Source organism: Triturus cristatus, chromosome 4_2, assembly GCF_964204655.1.
Source record: "Triturus cristatus chromosome 4_2, aTriCri1.1, whole genome shotgun sequence".
NCBI classification, from domain to species: Eukaryota; Metazoa; Chordata; class Amphibia; order Caudata; family Salamandridae; genus Triturus; species Triturus cristatus.
In genome coordinates, this window is record NC_140586.1 from 935,592,879 (window position 1) to 935,613,535 (window position 20,657).

A 20,657-nucleotide genomic window follows, 5' to 3' on the forward strand; every position below is an offset into this window, starting at 1 on the left:
TGAAAGCAACAAGAATGCCTAGATAAAGATGGATACATCCTTCCAGTTACAAGCCGCATTGTTCTTAAGCTCATTGCTGTAGGCAATCACAGCTTCCAGGGCATACTTGGACGTGTTTTCATATATGCAGTTATATAGAAGGACATTTACATGTACAGCAGTCAATGGTCATGGGGGTAAGAACACTTACTACTAGCACTGTTCGCAACCCTGTTTGTACCTACAGGGATTTCAACCTTTATTTCAGGGGAAAAGCTTGCACTGCAAAACCATACACTATCCGAATACATATACTCAGTAAACTTCTATTGAGGGGATGGATCTTACTCACATAAGGTTAAATACTTTAAAACCACTACAAACAGATCGCATTCACAAAGGCCACACAGCACCTTTTTACCAAGGGAGCCTGTCACACAAAACAAAGTATTCATGCAAGGCTCTCCCTCACTAATTTATTACTAAACAAGATGTTTATCACTAAAGACGGGGTGAGTCAGCTTCGGTAAAGAAGACTATTCGTGACCACATGGGCGGGCGCCTCCAACCATTATGATGCTTCACACAGGGGGAATTTTTTTTTTTTTTTAAAGAGAGACCGCTTCGACGGGGGAGACTGATCTTGATCAAAATGAGGCGTGGCGACCCAAAGAAAAGTGCAAGTCCGCACCTTTCAGGGACATTGATCTTGAAACCATAATGGGGCCGGCGACTCTTCAAAGGGGTTTCGCCACAACCTCCAAATGTGCCACAGGGGCCGACAACTGGGGTTTAAGGTAACCTCTAAATATGCTACAAAACTGGTGGGATGGCTCTCCTTCACCACATAAAACACATGCACCCACACACACACAGTGAACGATCATCACCTCAAAGCATTCACATGCATATTATATACCAAGGCAAAGCTTACTGGGGCCATACTTTAGGGTCCCTCATAACATCTGGCCCTCTGACCAGGCCTTCTGGCCAACATACTCTATTCTGGGCAATAACATGCAAACTTAGTTCTTACTAGGTTTCCTTTTATTTACACATATACTGCCACATACACCGAAACTAGAAAGATTACAAAGTGCACCTTTCAAACTGTATGACAAGATAATAAATGCAACAGAGTCAGGACGGGACATACTATTGCAAATAGTGGGTCTAAAGCCCATGGCGCACAGGAAAATTAAGGGTAACAGAACCCAACTGGCGGGTGTTACTATTTTTTAGCCCACATTTTACCACAGAGCATAAACTGTTTTTTCACAAATCACTTATACTAGACCAAAAACCAGTATAACATATATGCATACAGTGCAGGTGGGTATTTCACAAACACCCAACTCCCCCTATAACCATATCAAAGGATGCATCCCACTGAATTAGGAGCATACATGAACAAGCACAAGAGCCAGAGCATGCACGTGAGTCTCCCGAGCACTAGAAGAGCAAGGGCAGGTGTAAGAACAAGTGCATGTACAGGGAAAAGCACAGGAGACAGAGCAAGAGTTGAAGGAGAAAGAGATTGAATCTGAGAAAATAAGAAAATAAATCCCGAAAACTAGAGTACGCACCAAAACACGAACAAAATGCTCCTAGCACGCCACCATGCTGGAAAGTGAAAGCGCGCCATACACAAATAAAATGCTCCTAGAACGCCTCCATGCTGGAAAGTGAAAGCGCGCCAGGCGCGCGCTGTATTGAAATGCTGCGTGCACATAACTTGTCCGTACGAGTGCACATCTCCTGTCTCCCTTCCGAACAGAAATCGACGACAATAGATCTTGCCAAGGCGAGCAGCACAAGCGCTGCATCGCTAGGCAAGCCCTAAAAAAGTGCTTACACCGACAAATACAGCCTAACCGTATACTGCCGCAAGTATACCGTGCAGACCACTTTGGCAGTATTCTAATTAGCCTGGGCAGTAACAAGGAGGGACTAAAAAGCCTTCCTTACAATCAAACACCAGCGTTTAGCATGGATGATGACGCGAGCCAATAACATGAAGGGGCGGGGCTTACCCCACTTCAGAAATCTTATCGTTTACAAGAGGCCTCGCAAAGCGCGCAGCACATGGGCGCTGCAACGCTAGGCGAGACCGAAAAAGTAATAAGAGTTTTGTGATAGGAAGGGAATAGTAGGGGGCATAAGTTCTGTCTAATGTTTGCGACCTATACGTTGTTTAAGGAACATTGATTAGACAATTCATTAAATGGACTGAGTCCAAATAACCCATGCCTCTTTGTTTTTTTTGACTTGGTGATGCTAATGCAGTAGTCACATGGCATTACAACGCATATAGAGCTTTCATATATTCATACTCCGACAGCCTCACAAAATAAGAGCTTGTAATGAGCCTGTTAGTTTAGGAACGACCCCAGTGGTGAAGTAGGACACCTTGTGTGGGTGAGGGAATCAGTTTGAGGGACAGAGATCACAAAAGCCTACATTTTGGGGGCCTCTTTGTGGACTGCAGGGAATTGTGTTTACATCACAGTGTCCAGTAGAATAAACTTTGGGCCAATAATTTTCACTTTGCTCTCTTTTTGTCTTTGCAATAATCTTGATTGAGCCAGTGAGAAGATCACTGCTGGATCTTATTTAAAGAACCGAGGCACCACGCCAGTAGGGAGGCAGAAGCAGGGTGCAACAGAAGGTTGTGGGAAACGCAAGTTTAGGAAATGTAGTCTGTAGCATCTGAGCACTTGCAAGGTTTGGGTCCATTTTAAAATGGACCTAGTGGCAGCTCTTCCAATGAACATGTGCAAAGTAATGCATGCGCCAGCTTGAGCATCTGAGCCTGCGACAAAGGTCTGCTGAAACACGGTTCAGGTAGGATCAGCCCTTCATCAGCTATCGGACGTTCTGCTTCCAGTCAGGGCATAACACAGGCCCCCGCGGTGTAGAGGGGGCCTCCAAGCTCTGTGGGCCCCCCTCAGCACAACACTCCGGCTGGAGAGCTCCTGATTGAGCCCAGAGGGGGCCCCTCCACGTAACCCTCAAGTTTAGTTACGTGGGCTATGGCAGTGCTGCGTTAGTAAGGAGGAAGTGTATGCAGAACTGTTGTGACCAGGAGTGAGTAGAGGGCATGGGTAGAGTGGAATTTGAGGGAGAGTAGGACGTCTGCTGTGGCGCAAAAAAGTGGCAAGTGGTTAGTGGGTGATGGAAGGAGGGGGCCAGGAGTGGATACATGGATGTGTAGAAGGACCAGAGCAGAGAAAAGGAGAAAAGGAAGAAAGGAAGAGAAAGATACAAAAAATGAAAAAGAAGCTGCAAGAGTGGGATATAGCGGCAGGAAGAGTTGAGTGGGGAAGAAGGGGGCACAAGTTGGTATCAAGATTAGTCTTCCTTGCTATTTGCCTGTGCTGTTGGGCATCCCAGTCATTCAGCAGCGCTGGCTGCTGGTCTCTAAGAAAACTTTGCCCGCCTTCACTTATTTATATTCACAAATGATGCACTGGATGTGAGTGCTAGGGTAAAAACTTTTCTTTAGAGCTGTGACAGTCCCATTACCTATAGTCTGACATTTCCTCTTATTTGTTTTGCAGCATGGCTCTCTGGTATCTGCATGAGAATCGCATCATCCATCGAGATCTGAAGCCAGAGAATATTGTCCTTCAGCAGGGGCAGCAGCGGGGGAGGACGGTGGTGTGGCAGAGGGAAGGGGGCAGCAGCGGGGGAGGCCGGTGGTGGGGCAGAGGGAAGGGGGCAGCAGCGGGGGAGGCCGGTGGTGGCGCAGAGGGAAGGGGGCAGCAGCGGGGGAGGCCGGTGGTGGGGCAGAGGGAAGGGGGCAGCAGCGGGTGAGGCCAGTGGTGGGGCAGAGGGAAGGGGACAGCAGCGGGGGAGGCCGGTGGTGGGGCAGAGGGAAGGGGCCAGCAGCGGGGGAGGCCGGTGGTGGGGCAGAGGGAAGGGGACAGCAGCGGGGGAGGCCGGTGGTGGGGCAGAGGGAAGGGGGCAGCAGCGGGGGAGGCCGGTGGTGGGGCAGAGGGAAGGGGGCAGCAGCGGGGGAGGCCGGTGGTGGGGCAGAGGGAAGGGGGCAGCAGCGGGGGAGGCCGGTGGTGGGGCAGAGGGAAGGGGGCAGCAGCGGGGGAGGCCGGTGGTGGCGCAGAGGGAAGGGGGCAGCAGCGGGGGAGGCCGGTGGTGGGGCAGAGGGAAGGGGGCAGCAGCGGGTGAGGCCAGTGGTGGGGCAGAGGGAAGGGGACAGCAGCGGGGGAGGCCGGTGGTGGGGCAGAGGGAAGGGGCCAGCAGCGGGGGAGGCCGGTGGTGGGGCAGAGGGAAGTGGACAGCAGCGGGGGAGGCCGGTGGTGGGGCAGAGGGAAGGGGGCAGCAGCGGGGGAGGCCGGTGGTGGGGCAGAGGGAAGGGGGCAGCAGCGGGGGAGGCCGGTGGTGGGGCAGAGGGAAGGGGGCAGCAGCGGGGGAGGCCAGTACTGGGGCAGAGGGAAGGGGGCAGCAGCGGGGGAGGCCGGTGGTGGGGCAGAGCATGGCCAAAGTGGGCCCCCTGATAGAGCCAGCTCTGTTCTCCAGAGAGATGGCCTTGAATAACTCTTAAACAGATTGTTTTAAATACTGTTTTCCTTTAATGATTGTTGCTGTGGGTGATGCGAGAGAATCTATTACAGAGAGTTTTGCAGAAAAATGTGTTTGTTTCATGCAACATCCATAAAAATGTTCTTTTAAATCACAACAGGACCTCACATGTAAAATGGGAGGGTGTCACAGAGATTATTTGCAGTAATATTATTGAGCTGCTGCTGTGTTACAATATTGAAAACATGCATCGCTATCCCTGAATATTAGATGTAAACACATTAAGCATTTGGACAGGTGTGCCAGTGTGCTGCCAGGGACCTGGCCGAAGAGGGCATGAAAGCGCTGAAATTGGATCATAAATTCACAGCTGTTCCGAACAGGGGTCCCCAAAATCTTTTTGCCCCAGGGCCCCCAAAATCCTTAAGCTGTCCCTGGGGTGTTGGTCGTTGGAGGAGCTCCTTTGGAATTTCTCTTTGGAATGCTAGAGCACTGCCTGTGTTGGGACTTTATCTAGAAAGAAGAAAAGACTTACCAGTTTCCATGACTCTCCCTGCCGCGGCCAATCTCTACGGAGATCCCCAATCCATCTGGGGTCTTACATACCGCCATGATGCAACATTTCCAGTAGCAAGTTACGAGCCAGCCCAAAAAAATCACTTGGTACCAGAGTGAATGGATTTAATTCAGTAAATAGAAGGATTAGAGCTCAAATATTTCCCTGTCCCTTGCCTCCTTGGTTAATATGTCTGAAGACAACTACAGTTTCAGCCACCCCTTTTTAGGATAACTGAGGAGTTAAGTGCTCCTTGCTGGGAGCTGTGTTACATGCAGATGAAAGGTTCAAATCCTAGCAGTGCGGACTCAGTCGTTCAGCCTTCTGTGGACAGCACATTAAGTACCATTCGTTTGAATGGTAACCTCTGGTATGTAGTGTTGCAAAACAGCAAAAGAACATTTCTAGAAAGCCTCATTTAGAAGCGCAGCCTGATTTGTGCGAACCCTTTTAACTTACTGACGCAACTAGCTTGATTTATTCATGATCTCAAAGCTACGCAAAGGATGCATTTACTTGTGATGCTCTTAATTTTCCTGCATAAATACGACCTGGTTTCATACTTTACTGCTTAGTCCTAATCCTTTCATCGCCAGTGGCCCGGTGGGGCATCATCTGCTTCATATTAACAAGATGGCGCCTTTGATCTTTCCTCAAAACGGTACTAAGCAGGCCTTAAATGTTCTGTCAATTACTTGTGAACAGTTGACATTCTGAATTCACCAGGTCCCAACACCAGTTCATCAAATGAGAGTAGATTCTTGGAATCTTACAATTTATGTACCCCGTCTTTTTCAAAGCACCCCTCTATCTCCCAAACCTCTCTCTCTCTCTCTTTTTCAGCCGAAAGCCCTGTAAGTCCCCCTCTGAAGAGGATGTTAACTAGTTGGAGCGTCAACTTTGAGTATCTGAAGTGGATCTTTGGTTCCTGAACCTTTTAATGATGGGTCCAGAGTTAAGGAATGACTTACATTAAATATATGTTCAAGTGCACTGCATCTTCTTAGTATCTGGTTTATCCAACCATCCATACTGGAGAAGGAATCTGTAGAACGTCTGTTTTTCACTGCCCCGGAGGATTCATGGAAGACAATCTGATGATATCTGGCACACGCAATATTGCTTACGACTGGTTCTAGACGCCACAGTAATGTGTTTACAACAAAGCGTTATCTATTTGTATAGCCTACAACCACGTTTAAGGGGACTGAAATGTTTACAACTAACCTGTGCAGGGCACACCGAGCTAGGAAAATGTCACTGGTGTTAAGGAAGTGGCTTCCTCCTAACCTGTACGTCTGAAAGAAATTGTTGCGGTACCAAGGAAATGGGCCTCTTCCTGGATTCTCACCACATAAGGAAATCAAACGTATCCTGTATTGAAGAAATAATAAACAAGCATTTACAATGCAATGGTCTCGGCATTGGTAAAGTTAGAGCTATTGGAATTGCTCATGACATTTTTGTTTATGTTTTTGTTTTTAAAACACCTGGGGGCTGCCCACCGGACGCTGTACCTCTCCCTCCCCTGGCCACCGGAGCCCTCCCCTCACCCTGTTTCTGGTGGCCAATGGTGTGTTTTATCACCACTGCGCTGAATGCTTACAGAGCTGCGGCTAAAAATAGACCTGCCGCGTCAGTCGGCTGTGCCCAGGGAGCAGTTTGTGTGGGCGTATTGTACGCACCGCTCCTGCGGCTTCTGTGTCGGTCTCTTCCGCGAGAAGGGCTGCAGCCCTGGGCATGTGCGGGTGTGCATGTGTAGTGTAGCGTGTGCATGTGCCTGGCCGTGTATTGGGTCACAGCACTCCTGGGGCACGTGTGTCTGACGGTGGAAAGGGTTGTTCTGAGCATGCCTCTGTCCTCCTATGAGAGGTGTGTGGGTCTGTGTATAACCATGTAATTAGGTTGTATTTATGAGCATTCGGAACTCTGTGCAGCACGGCTAAAAACCATTGGCAAAACCAACAGCTTTTAATGGCAAGACTGATTGGCTTTACCAATGCTTATATCTTTTGGTTCTGCCACAGCCCTGGGGATCAATAAACAGCCCACACACAGACCTTATCAGCTGACCCAACTGGCAACGCCAACACTGCATGTTATGTGTGTGTCTGATTGTGTAATTGGCTTGCAAGGGAGCGTGTCTGTGTCGCCAAGTGGTTGTGTGCGCGACTGTCTGTGTTCATCTGTGTGTCTGTGCGTGTGCTTGTGATGGGCTTGGAACTGTGCTTGTGGAAATGTTCTCTCAGGAGCTGCCTTGTGTAAATCATGCGCAGGGTATCGGAGTTTGTGAGAGTGTCACATGGCATTCCCAGCATTACACCTGAAAACCCGTGCCCGGCGCAGCTTTTCATGCGCTCCACAGGCAAAGATCTTTCAAGCAAAGATGTCCATCTCCGCGCGCACCTTTATTTCCATGAATCTGACCCGTCGCCTTCACACTGCTTTTGCCACCAGACTTTTTTTTCATTTTTAAAGGGATCTTTGCTTCAGAAGAAGCCAGAACATAACGAGATTGGATAAGAAATAGTATTAAAATTAAAAAATGGAAGCTGCCTTCTACATCGGCGCAACCAAATGAGGAAACAAGCCTCCGACTGACTCCGCTCAACACTCCAGGCCGCACCATCACCGGAGAAGTTCAGGAAAGACGGGAGTGGCTGCTATATGTGTTCAAGGAGTCCCCCTCCCCCTCCCCACGCCTATGTACAATGAGAGAAGCGGATGTTGTGCCAGGAATAGCTCCAGCGGTGCGCTGTGTTACCCCGCCGGTGCCAAGTCCCGGGGCGGGCGAGGGTGGGAGCCGGGGGTAGACGGGCGGGGGGCACTGAGCTGGCACTGGCCTCTAGCCCAGCTTCCTAGAGCCTAATACCACCCAGTGCTGCCGATGCCAGCTAGAGCGCAGATTGATGGCCTGGTTTTTCTCGGTGCCGTGCCAGCTGCCCGCCGTTCTCACGGGTTCCCCAGAGTCCACCCACAGGCCCTCCGCCCGCCAAGAACGCCATCGGGGGTCCTGCCCCTTCTAGAGAGACTCGATTTAATGCCCGGCCCGGTGCCCCGTGCCAGCAGGCGAGGACTGTCCCTGCGCTCTCGTTCACGCTGGGGGTCGGCCAACCCTGCCCGGAGCAGCAGGGATTAACCCATGCCTTCTCGGTGCAGGTGCATGGAACACTCTCGCTGCTGTGGATTGGTTTAAGGTTCAAGAGAGAATGCGGGGTCTGGGGTTTAACCCCCTTACTGCCGAGACCCGTGTGCCCCCATAGGTTGGTGTCTGTAATGCGGGTGACCGGGCTCACAGAAAGTTGATTTAGAGCTCTCGCCGCTGGGATGCTTTGCCTCTCCTGGGGTTAAAATGTGTTATTGACACAGGTGGTTGTGCTTGCCACAGGCCTACTTAACCCTCCCACTGCTTGGGGCCGTGACCGCCTGTGTGCAACCGCCTTCCACCTCGCATCCTCCCCTGGCAGAGCGCCGCGAAGCAGCTAACAGAGACAAGAAGCGCTTTACAAAAAGAGAAATAGTTTGAAAAGTACTTTTTAGTTTGGCAGATTTCCTGTAAGTTAAAATGGGCAATGCATTGCAACTGTATACCCGTCAGTAAATACAATTAAAACAAGCCGAGTGCAAACGGAAGGGGGGACGGGCGGGGGGCGAGAAGGCACGAACAACGGGAGTGCACGGAGGGGGGTGAGAAGGCACGGGCAGTAAGAGGACTTCCACACCTGCACAGCTCCAGGGCACCTTCCCAGGTGATAGTGTGCTCTGCAAATACACTTAACATAACATTATCCATAGCCTACTTGTTTTCCTCCGTTGCGGTAAAAATCAGTGCCAGGTGCACAGATTAAGTCTGCAGTGAAGTAAAAAGTAATGCAGTGTAGAGGTTTCCTCTTCAGTTAGTACTGCATACAGCAAGAGTACACCACAGTGCAATGGTCACAGGCTCCTTCATTTATTTAAAACCACTCAGAGTGCCATTAATAAGTGGAACAGTGTGTGAAAGTGTCCACAGAAAGTAAATGCCCCTCGCAGTGTGAGCAAACATCAGCGCAGAGCGCACAGATTTCTTAAACGCTAAACACCCTCTTACTGTGAGTGATAATCAGTGCACCGTATAGGTCTGTAAATACACCTTATAGGGGGTGTGGAATTATTTAAAAAATCTGCTTGTTTTAAGGGCAGATTGATACAGGAATCAGCTTGCCCTTTAAAGAAATCCACTTGTCCCACTTACTACCTAAATATTAGCTGGACATAAGACACATTTATAGTTCTTTTTTAATAGTAAAACATGTCTAGAGTTGGGACAGCTTGAGATGGTCCTGGGTGCAAAATTGGTGGAGTACTTTTTTATTAAATTTTTATTAGGAATTTATTAGTATTGGTACTTGTGATGCAAAGGCAACAGATCCGTGCAGTCTGAGCATCAACTCACTTGTACAGGAGGACAGTTGGAACCTGGGACCCCTTAGCTATCTCACTAGAGTTGAAATGTGTACCCCGCAGGAAAATACATGGATCCCTCCAGTTGGTGCATTTACACTGTTTGGTGACTGGAATTAACTCCCTGATTCATAGCACTAAAGTTGGTTCAAGTATTGATACCACTCAACAGCAAATGACACCTATAACTCTTGAAGCATCACATTCACATGGCACTTAAATCTCAGTTTTAGCTCAACATATAATTACACTTTTTACAATTTATAAATAATGTTGATTCCATTTCTTTTTCTGCTTTTCTTTTTGAACTCTGGTTCCCTCCCCTACAAAATTATTTCTTTCATATTTTGGAATGATATCTATTATTTACATTACCCCTTGTGTTTTTCTCTCTGTATCGCCCTTACTTCTCTTCTCTTGCTGCTTTTCTGCTCACTCTTCTTGTTCTCCCCTTCCTGCTGAAGTGACAAGCAGAGCAGAACGACTTCAAGAGTCTCTTGGACCCTTTACATAGGCTCCTATATCATAGTACACTCCTCATTGATGCATGATGGGAGAGTGCAGCAACCCTTTCTAGCATTGTCACACACGTGATCCTGGGTGCTTCGGGCACCCACACATTTGGAGGTCGGGCTGAAGTCTCACTCAAGCCTGGCTACTTCTTCAAACTATGGGGAAGAACTAGAACTTCACATGTGACTTTGCTCAGAGGTCTGCTGTGTGCTGAGTAGTACCTGACTATTCTGCACAGAGCAGACATTCTTTTCAGCCAGTGATCCTAAAGATCTCTGTACAGAGAAAAGCAGAGGCCAGGAATAGTGAGTGACAGCCCGCAAACATCTGCCAAAACAGACACCTTGCAAAGAGACACAATGGAGATATGTCTCATACTGACACACACACACAGCCTGCAAAGACAACCCTACCCTGTTCACATGCACACACATCCAACCTACACACACACACACTTACAGAGATACATTAAAAACACAGTCACATACCATCCACTGCATAACAGGCCTCCTACATGGCACACCCAAGGTCTGTGCACACACACACAATCTCAGCAGCAGGCACACAACCTCTGTAGCGGATAATGACATAAGCAAACTATGGCACAGGAAACTATTGCAATGACTGAAGCTTTTGCCTAGTCGGAGAGATGGAAACAAGACAAAGGGAGAAAAGGGGCGTGGGGCAGCCCGGACGTTCAACTGCCTGGGGAACATGCTTCAAACATAGGGTTAGAGGTGCCAAGTCAACAAATTAACAGCGAGAGGACAGCAAAGGGTGTGCACAGATTCCTCACAGTATAGCAAGATGCACTGCAATGCACTGATTTATTTATCATAGTGCAGTAGACAGAAATCCAGTGGCAGAGATGCCTCATAGTGCAGTAAGATGCAATGCACTAGAACAGATTTGTCATAGTGCAGTAAGGTGCAGTGCAGTCTGCAGAGATTCCTCTCAGTGCAGTAAGATGAAGTGCAGTGTATACAGATTCCTCAGTGCAGTGAGATGCTGTGCTGGGTGCACAGATACCTCACAGTGGAGCAATATGCAGTGCAGACTCCTCACAGTGCAGTAAGATGCAACACACAGACTTCTCATAATGCAGTAAGATGCAGTGCAGTGACCGCTCTGAGCAGCAGCTGTGACCGCGCTGAGCAGCAGCAGTGACTGTTCTGAGCACTTATTGAAAAGCTAATGAGCTGAACATGTTAGTGCGGAGTCTGTCACTGCCTCACGGACACGCCTCCTTCGAGGCCTGGCCTGCACTCCCTCGGCACACGCCCTCAGTCGAGATCTCCAGACGACGTCATCATGAATGCCACGCCGGGGGAAATCTGATCCATGGATTCAGACATTGCAGCCAAGTGAGTTGTCAGCTCTCCTACCTGAGCAGAAACCTGTCCGGGCGCTCTCCTCTTCCTGGGGCAGGGGCAGGTCGGGGGGGGGGAGGCTCTGTGAGGGTCTGAAGATGAAGGTAACTGCCCACCAGACTGACTCCGTCCTCCTCTGCAGCAGGCTGGACACACGAGGAGAGGCCGGAAGTGATGTCACCATCCGCTGCTGGTGCTGTCTCTGCCGCCGCTGACCTGGAAAAGGAAACCTTCTCCCTTACATACAAGGTGCAACTCATTGAATAGCATCAGTAGGCGAGGATCACCCTCTGGTGGCCGTTTGCGGAATCGCCGCCTCCAGGCTCCAGGAGTGGATACATTTCACATAATCAAGCCTTTTTTTTTTTTTAAGTTGTTTATTTTTTATTTTTGTGCAAAGAGAAATTGTATTTAGAAAATATTAGAAGGAAATTACGTACAAAACAGGGTAGGTACCAACAAGAAGGCAGACACTTGGATGAAGACACAACACTGAACTAGATTACAAAACATGACTGGAGTTTACATGACAATCACTATTGGTTACAGAGCTCGCCCATGGAATACTGGTCACTGGGTCGGATTCCAAGAGGCCACATTCAGCCTTCTGACCTAGATGAGTACAATTAGGTTTGTTAATAATGCCTATTATTTAAGGTCCTAGAGACAAGTTAGTTTGCAGAGTGTGCTATATAAATAGTCATTATCCCTTGTGATGGCCAATGGCAAGACCCACACAACTGATCTCCTTCTTTAATGAGGGAGTATTTGGAAAGCATCAGATGCTCGAGTGGTGCACATCGCTCAAAAGGCTTCTAAATGCTTGCACTGAACAATGCTCTCTGTTTAATTTGTTCGGGGCAGTCCTTGGTTCTCTTTAGCCGGCTAGAGCTAGTGGTGGATCGGGCTAGAGAGCAGTGTAGAGAGGATTGCGTGAGCTGAAGAGAAAATGTCTTACATTCCGGGACAGCCCGTGGCGGCAGTAGTGCAACGGGTTGAGATCCACAAACGACCTCAGGGCGAGAACCTGATCCTTGGTTTCAGCATTGGTGGTGGAATTGATCAGGACCCGTCTCAGAATCCCTTCTCCGAGGACAAGACTGACAAGGGCATCTATGTGACCCGGATTTCAGAAGGTGGGCCAGCTGAGGTAGCTGGGCTCCAGATGGGAGACAAAATAATGCAGGTCAATGGCTGGGATATGGCCATGGTAACACACGACCAAGCAAGGAAGAGACTCACGAAGAAAAATGAAGAAGTGGTGAGGCCGCTGGTGACCATAAAGTCCCTCCAGGAGGCGGTGCACCACTCCATGCATTAGTAGTTTGAGAAAGATTGATAAGGCGAAGAAGCAATCCACACCGGCGACCAGACCAATCCAGCCCAGTAGGCACTCTGAATGCCAGCGTCAAGCAGAAAAAGGCTTCAATACAAATTCATTTTTCTTTATGAGGGGGGGTTATTTGGAGGAGGATTACTAATGCTTTTAGATATATTTCCTGTTCTTTAGCTTGATGCTTAGTAACAAACCAGAGAGTATGTTTTGTCAGTTTTTAAAGCACAAAGTTATTGCATTTGATGTAATGGAAATCATACAGGAGTTTCACTGTGTGCCATTCACATGATGGGAAAGTGCTGCTGGTAGCCTGAAAGTGCCCTATCTTTTACTTTTGCCATTGAGGTGTGTATTCAAGGAGGACGCATTTTGAAACATATATTTTAACAAAACAATCAGATTATTGTCAAAGCAGTGTATTTCCCTCAATCAGTGAGATAGACCTCATTAGGATCAGAGTTTTTATCGTAGGTTAAGAGAAATACTAGATTCTGATTACAGGACATCACATTCGTAAAAGGGGACATCCACTCCAGCCTTTCTGTATGTGACACTACATGAATTTAGGTGGTTGAGAGGGAGTGGTGAAAAAACAATGTTGACATGTGTTGATGTGTAGCTTTGCCTTCTCGCCCCCTACCTTCCCAGGCTTTTTGGAACGTCTACTTTAAAGCTTGGGACAATGTGATCTACACAAAACCGCAGTACTTCAAGAGGCAGAGACGCGGTTTCTTTTCTCCAAGGACCTTGGTTTAAGCAGCAGAAAAGCACTGGGACATTGCACAGAGGTGGGCAGCTGAGTGGTCTGGGTTTTAGATTTTAAGTTGAGGGAGTGCCATTGCAGGGGCAGGGTGTAAATTAGCCAAGGCCGAACACCGTGCTCTGAATTGGTCTGCTGGATTGAGATATCAGAATCCTCCTGGAGTGGTTTCTCCTCTTTGCACATGATTTACTCACCCCATCCAGTAATACATACACGTCCTGTTCACTCACATAAAGTATTCACGGATGCACGTTTTCTCGCCCGCTTCAGCTCAAGCAGTTGTAGTTGAATTCCATTTGGGCATGCTGAGGGAAAGTGCTGGCTGCAGCAAAAACCATTGAGTGGACATAAAACCTGCTCATGTGTGTTTACTTGGGAGTAGGAAGTATACATTTTTCTCATGAAAGGTGCTGTGATGAATATGGTGTCCTCCCATTCTGTGTTTTTTTTTAATTTTATATAAAGTTTTATATAGCTCGAACATGACCCACAAGGGTATCAGAGCGCTTTACAATATACAGTTATTAAACATTAGATGGTTGAGGTAGTATACATACATTTGGTATTCGCCATTCAGTACAAAAGAGGTAGATTGTAGTGTATGGATAGCATAGGTGACTAGTAGTCAACAAAGAATGATCGGCTGTTTGTCTGTGAATGATGACTGTTGTAGCGCAGCAGTCAGTTGTCAGCCTTAAACTGATCTGATGCTACCAACCGTTGTCAGTTCTCTCTTTTCTTGGGTGCACAGAGTAGGTCCAGAAGGGTCTGATCCATGACTGATTTTCAAGATTTATTTAGATAGAATGACATTAAATGGGCCTCAATACATAGTATGTGGTTATCCTGGAAATCTGGTATGGGTCTACTGTTAGACAGCCCTGCTCTCACTCAGTGGGAATGACTTTCGTTCTTGTATGAATAGATGATGGATTAAGATGCTCTGGAGCAGGTAAACAGTGAAAATCACATGTCCATGAGGTGTGTCCTATATGCTGGCTTTGGAGCTAGGAGACTAGGGCTTTGGTTTAGACATCTACACCTTACCACTTTGTGTGATGCTGGCCAACACACCTTATCACCTTGTGTCTCAATGCCCTCCTAACTATGGGAGCAGTTACACACTAGTGTCTGAGGCTAAGCACACGTGCTTCTTAACCATGCTAACCATCCATGAAAAGGACCTTGTCTAGGAAGAGGGGGAACAGGTTTTTGAGATCATTCATACCAAAGGATTGTGATAACTGTGGTATTGATGCCTAAGGACTATTTGTATTCTATTTTTAGGTCTCGCGCCTTGGTATGCAGCACGTAGCACTGCACGCGCAGCGAGAGATTTATTGGGGTAGAGGGATTGTAGGAGAAGGACTTTTGCTCCCGCCCATGTTTTCTATTGGGCAACGTCAAAAACTCTGCCTTGTAATTGGTGTGCAGCGGTTTTTGTTACCGCCCTGTGGCTTTTTTTGACACGCACTTGGGACAGCGAGTCTACGGCGTGTCTTGCTCACGCTGCCTGCACACGCCAGACAGCTCTCTGATTGGTTGGCGACTAGCAAATCAGCATTGTGATTGGTGGACCTTGTCAATCAATCAGAGAGCCTACTGGCGCGTGCAGGCAGCGTGAGCAAGACACGCTGTAGACTCGCTGTCCCAAGGGCTCTTTGATTGGGCTTCGATTAGGGATCACGCTGTCTTCATGCTGACATCACTGTCCCTCCTCCCCGCTGCAGCAGCAGTGAGGCAGCGCCATGCGTGCCCTTATTCTATCTCGTTTGGATTATGCAAACGCCCTTTTGGTTGGCAGCCCAGGATATTTGGTTAAGAAACTGCAGGTTGTCCAAAATTCAGCGGCCAGGCTTCTCCTTGGTGTGCGTTCTAGGCTTAGCGTTCGTTCCCATCTGCGCTCCTTGCAATGGCTCCCAGTGGAATCTCGTTTGAAATTTAAGATGCTCTGTATTGTGCATCGGGCCCTTTATGGTCTAGGTCCTTGTTATCTGCGTAAGAGGTTTGCCTTTTACACACCTGGGAGGCTCCTGCGTTCGTCTGCTCAGCTTTTGATCCAGACCCCAAGGTTTAATCGCCAAAGACTGGGAGGGAACTCCTTTGTCCGTAAAGCAGGCCTTGCCTGGAATGGCCTGCCTGTAGCGCTTCGGGCTACTCAGGACCCTCTTCTGTTTAAAAGAAAATTAAAAACTTTGCTCTTTTAATATGATGGGTTTTGCCTCTCTTCTTCCTCTTTTTCCCCGAGTTTAGCGCCGGGACACTTTCGAGTAGCTGTGCGCTGTATAAATTAATGATAACATAACATAACATAACATGCGAGAAAGACTCCCAGGGCCGTGCGTGTGCCTGCCTGTGCAGCGTGTTGTTTTGAAAATCTGTGCCCCCAACCACTGCCGTCGGCCCGGGATCCACGAGAGCACTTTGTTTGCCTTCACCGGGCTCAGAGTCCGTCGACGTCAGCACAGAGCCGTGCTGGGATTGGCGCCAGCTCTGAGGGTTACCCCGGCAACGAGGGGGCTTGTTATAAATGCACTCATTTATGTGGCTTATTGAACACCGAACTCCCCCAAAATAATTACAGGTGCTGTCTGCGGGGAAGCATCTTCTGAATTTCAGGAGTGAAACTGCGAGATAAGAGAAGGACAAAGCATCCGCTGTCTGTGAGGCAGACTTGTGTTTAGACAAGTGGGCTGCTCTCTGCAGAGGGCAATGCCCTGGCGGCGTGAGATGACGGGATTGACACGAGTTTAGCCTGAGAGCCAGGGGCTGTGCAGACCTGTCAGGAGAAGTCACTCTTCGGCAGCCTAGAAGAGGTCACCTTTAACTCCCTCAGAGCAATCTGTGATCTTTTAATAACATTCGTATGCCCCGTGAATGTAATCTGACGCAAGACAGAGGCGCGCTTTTTATTACACTGTAGGAACCTCGTCACCGCCCCCTGTCTGGGCTCCCCGGGGACTCGCATTCCAGAGATGGAATGGTGCCCAGACACCGCCCCCTATCTGGGCTCCCCGGGGACTCGCATTCCAGAGATGGAATGGTGCCCAGACACCGCCCCCTGTCTGGGCTCCCTGGGGACTCGCATTCCAGAGATGGAATGGTGCCCAGACACCACCCCTGTCTGGGCTCCCCGGGGACTCGCATTCCAGAGATGGAATGGTGCCCAGACACCGCCCCCTGTCTGGGCTCCCCGGGGACTCGCATTCCAGAGATGGAATGTTGCCCAGACACCGCCCCCTGTCTGGGCTCCCCGGGGACTCGCATTCCAGAGATGGAATGGTGCCCAGACACCGTCCCTGTCTGGGCTCCCCGGGGACTCGCATTCCAGAGATGGAATGGTGCCCAGACACCGCCCCCTGTCTGGGCTCCCCGGGGACTCGCATTCCACAGATGGAATGGTGCCCAGACACCGCCCCTGTCTGGGCTCCCCGGGGACTCGCATTCCAGAGATGGAATGGTGCCCAGACACCGGCCCTGTCTGGGCTCCCCGGAGACTCGCATTCCAGAGATGGAATGGTGCCCAGACACCGCCCCCTGTCTGGGCTCCCCGGGGACTCGCATTCCAGAGATGGAATGGTGCCCAAACACCGCCCCTGGAATGGTGCCCAGACACCGCCCCTGTCTGGGCTCCCCGGGGACTCGCATTCCAGAGATGGAATGGTGCCCAGACACCGCCCCTGTCTGGACTCCCCGGGGACTCGCATTCCAGAGATGGAATGGTGCCCAGACACCGCCCCTGTCTGGGCTCCCTGGGGACTCGCATTCCAGAAATGGAATGGTGCCCAGAACCTTCTCGAGAGGAAACAAGCCGTGTAAAGGTCACTGAGAATCTTTCTTCATCCCTGCTGCCCCCTTCAAACGATATACACGTAAAGAGAAAATGTACTACACACCATTACTGTAAACCATTGGTTCGTTAACGATTCCCACATGTGCCGGAAGTAGTTTGTTCATTTTGTTGTCATCGCGAAAGCTTTTGTTGTTCAGTGGATTTCCGAGCCATGGAAATGGTTTGTCATGTTACTCGTGCAACAAACATCAGATGCAAATATGTTAAAATCTCTTCAAAACTAGAAAAAAGTGTATTTAACATCCAGAACCGTTTGGCTATACATTCTACATCAGATTTATATCTCTGCGTTGAAAGGTTTTTATTGAGTGACATCTGAGAAAGTGTAAACTCTAGCAATGGTATCAGATTTTTAGAGATGTTATTTCTTTAAATCTGAAACGTCATCATTGCAAGGAAGTAGCAAGAAAATTTAAATAGCCCGCACTTTGAACTAAAGCACCGATGCCACCAAAAAGCGAAACAAGTGAACCAAACCCTCCATAGAACAGATTTCTGTTCTCATCCATCTATCCACTGCAACTCATCAATCCATCAATTCTGTCATCCATTCATCCACTCCGCCATCCATACATTCTGTCAATCCACCCACTCTGCTGTGTATTCATTCATCCACTCTGCCATCCATCAATCCACTCTACCATACATTTGTCAAGGCCCCACGAGGCTTACCTGGTATACTCGTGAGGTTATCTCGCAGAGACGACACGAACAACCTCCACTGCTCCCCTCCACTCCTCGGCAGGTGGATACACTGACCGAGGTGAGGATGGAACCAGGGGAAGGAGACAAGGACAGGGAAATGATGTCGTCTGGCAGGAGCTAAGTTGTCTGAGGGTTGTGTTTGAGGATCGCCAACTATAAGAGAAAAGGACCCATGGATTAACAAACGGGCTCAGCTTATTAACCTACTTGCTCATGCCATGCATTCATCCAGCACAAGGTTTCAAGAACATAGTCACCTGAAAAGGCAAGTGGGTCCAGGCTTTTCTTCTGCCAGCAAGGAGTGCGTTGTGGACGTGCAAGGATGAGGTGCTCCTGAGGGACGAAAGGAAATGTAGAGCTTCTAGCACGCTTCCCTGTGCGTGTCACAGTATGTCACAACATAAAGCGCTCCGGCGCGGTGAAATTAAAGTTGCTGCGATTCACGCTTCCCTGTGCGTGTCGCAGTATGTCTCCAACATAAAGCGCTCCGGCGCGGTGAAATTAAAGTTGCTGCGATTCACGCTTCCCTGTGCGTGTCGCAGAATGTCTCAACATAAAGCGCTCCGGCGCGGTGAAATTAAAGTTGCTGCGATTCACGCTTCCCTGTGCGTGTCGCAGAATGTCTCAACATAAAGCGCTCCGGCGCGGTGAAATCAAGGCACTACTGCGAACACACTTCCCTGTGTGTGTCGCAGTGACTTTCTTAAGGTCTATGGAGGGCACACGATGCCGTGAACACGCTACCCTGTGCGTGTCACGGGACTTCTAGGCGCTCCGGCGTGGCGTCCCCCTGATACAGCAGTGAACACACTCGCGGCGTGCTGCTGTACGAGTTCTGGGGACAGAGGTGCTCCTGCACCGGGAAGGCAGAGGCAAGGGACAGCAGGAGTCAAGACGGGGGCCAAGGGAATGTGGGCTGAGGCGCTCCTGCGCCGGGAAGGCAGGAGTCAGAAAGGGGGGGTCAGGCAAAGGTGGGCAGAGGCGTTCCTGCGCCGGGAAGGCAGGAGTCAGGAAGGGGGGCCAGGCGAAGGTGGGCAGAGGCGTTCCTGCGCCGGGAAGGCAGGAGTCAGGAAGGCGCCCAAGCAAGGGTGACGCAAGGCGCGTCGGTAAAAACCAAGTCTCAGGTTTTCAAGGCTGGAGCGGCGGTCAGGCGGCAAGCGGAAGGCTCGCTCTCCGATGCTGTACTGGAAGCGCTGCTTTGGTTGAATACCGCGGTTAAATGCAGTCTCAACCGGCAGCGCTTCCCAGGCGAGTGAGGCACTTCTGGGTTGGACGGACGAGCGGACAGCTAGAACGCTGATTCGCTCTGCTCTGCTGCGCATGCGCGTGCCGTCGGAATCCATGTATGCACTCCTTGCTGGGTCCCCGCTGCACCATGACAACATTCATGCATTCTGTCACACATCCATTCACTCTGATATCCATCCCATCCATCCATTCTGTCATTCACTCACTCACCCATCCTTCATCCATCCACTCTACCATCCGTTTATCTACTCTTCCATCCATCATCCACCCACTATGCCATCCATTCCTCAACTCATCCATCCATTAATCCATCCACTCTCCTATCCAACCATCCATTCATTCACATTGCCACCATCATCCAGCAATCCATTAATTCATACATCCATTAATTCATCCATCCATCCATCTATCTATTCTGCCATTCATCCATCAATCCATCCACTCTATCAAACCATCTGTTCATTCACTTTGCCATCATCCATCCACTCTGCCATCCATCCGTCCACTCTGCCTGCCATCCATCCGTCCGTCCATCCATCCGTCCATCCATCCATCCATCCATCCATCCATCCATCCATCCATCCATCCATCCATCCATCCATCCATCCATCCATCCATCCATCCATCTATCCATCCATCCATCCGTCCATCCATCCATCCTTCCTTCCTTCCATCTTGCTATCCATCAATTCACTCTGAAATTCATCCATTCACTCTGCCATCCATTCATGCAATCTGCATCCAGCCACTTTACCATTCATCCTACCATCCACCATCATCCACCCGAGTCAAGTCAAGTCAAAAATAAGTTTATTATGACCATTCGGTCTTTAAACTACATATTCCATTTTATCACACGTTAAAAGCACAAGATAATATAACAATATTCTTTAAAATCCTAAAATCAATTTCATTTAAACTAAAACGTTTTCTAGTTTCACAATAACACAGGGCATACAATATAAAAGGTTTCTAGTACATAAATAGTTAAAACCATTATATCACCGACAATATTCACCTATGACCACCTCATTCCGTTCCATTGTTATATAGGAATGTTTTTGCTTCTTGTAAAAATTTCGCTGCATAACTGTAAGTAGCTCAATTGCTTGTATTCTTGTACCTATTCCGTACTTCAGAAACAGGGGCCTTAAGATCATCCGCCTTGTTATCGTCAGTTTTGTGCAATCAAATACAAAATGAACACTTGTACATTTTAGATAAAGCCCACATATACATTTACCATTGTCATCCATCAACATATTTTTTACTCTCTCATTAGCACGAGCAGGATTAATTCCTATTCTTATTTTCAATAATTCTAATCGCAAATTGTAATTTGGTAAAGTATC

The 20,657-nt window shown here is 48.9% G+C and overlaps 1 protein-coding gene and 1 pseudogene across 2 annotated transcripts in view; one reads left to right on the plus strand and one right to left on the minus strand.

Annotated features, from left to right (window-relative positions):
- LOC146838960 (uncharacterized) overlaps positions 1 to 20,657 on the minus strand; it is a 154,356-nt gene that overhangs the window by 77,558 nt on the left and 56,141 nt on the right. The window contains exon 4 of one of the 2 annotated variants that reach the window (XM_085603011.1): positions 11,416 to 11,616. The exons of the other annotated variant lie outside the window; for it this stretch is intronic. Coding sequence (XP_085459137.1) covers positions 11,416 to 11,616 — 201 coding nt within the window. The remainder of the gene's footprint in view (positions 1 to 11,415; positions 11,617 to 20,657) is intronic. 2 annotated transcript variants of the gene reach the window in all.
- On the plus strand, positions 12,296 to 12,783 carry LOC146838961 (tax1-binding protein 3 pseudogene; annotated as a pseudogene).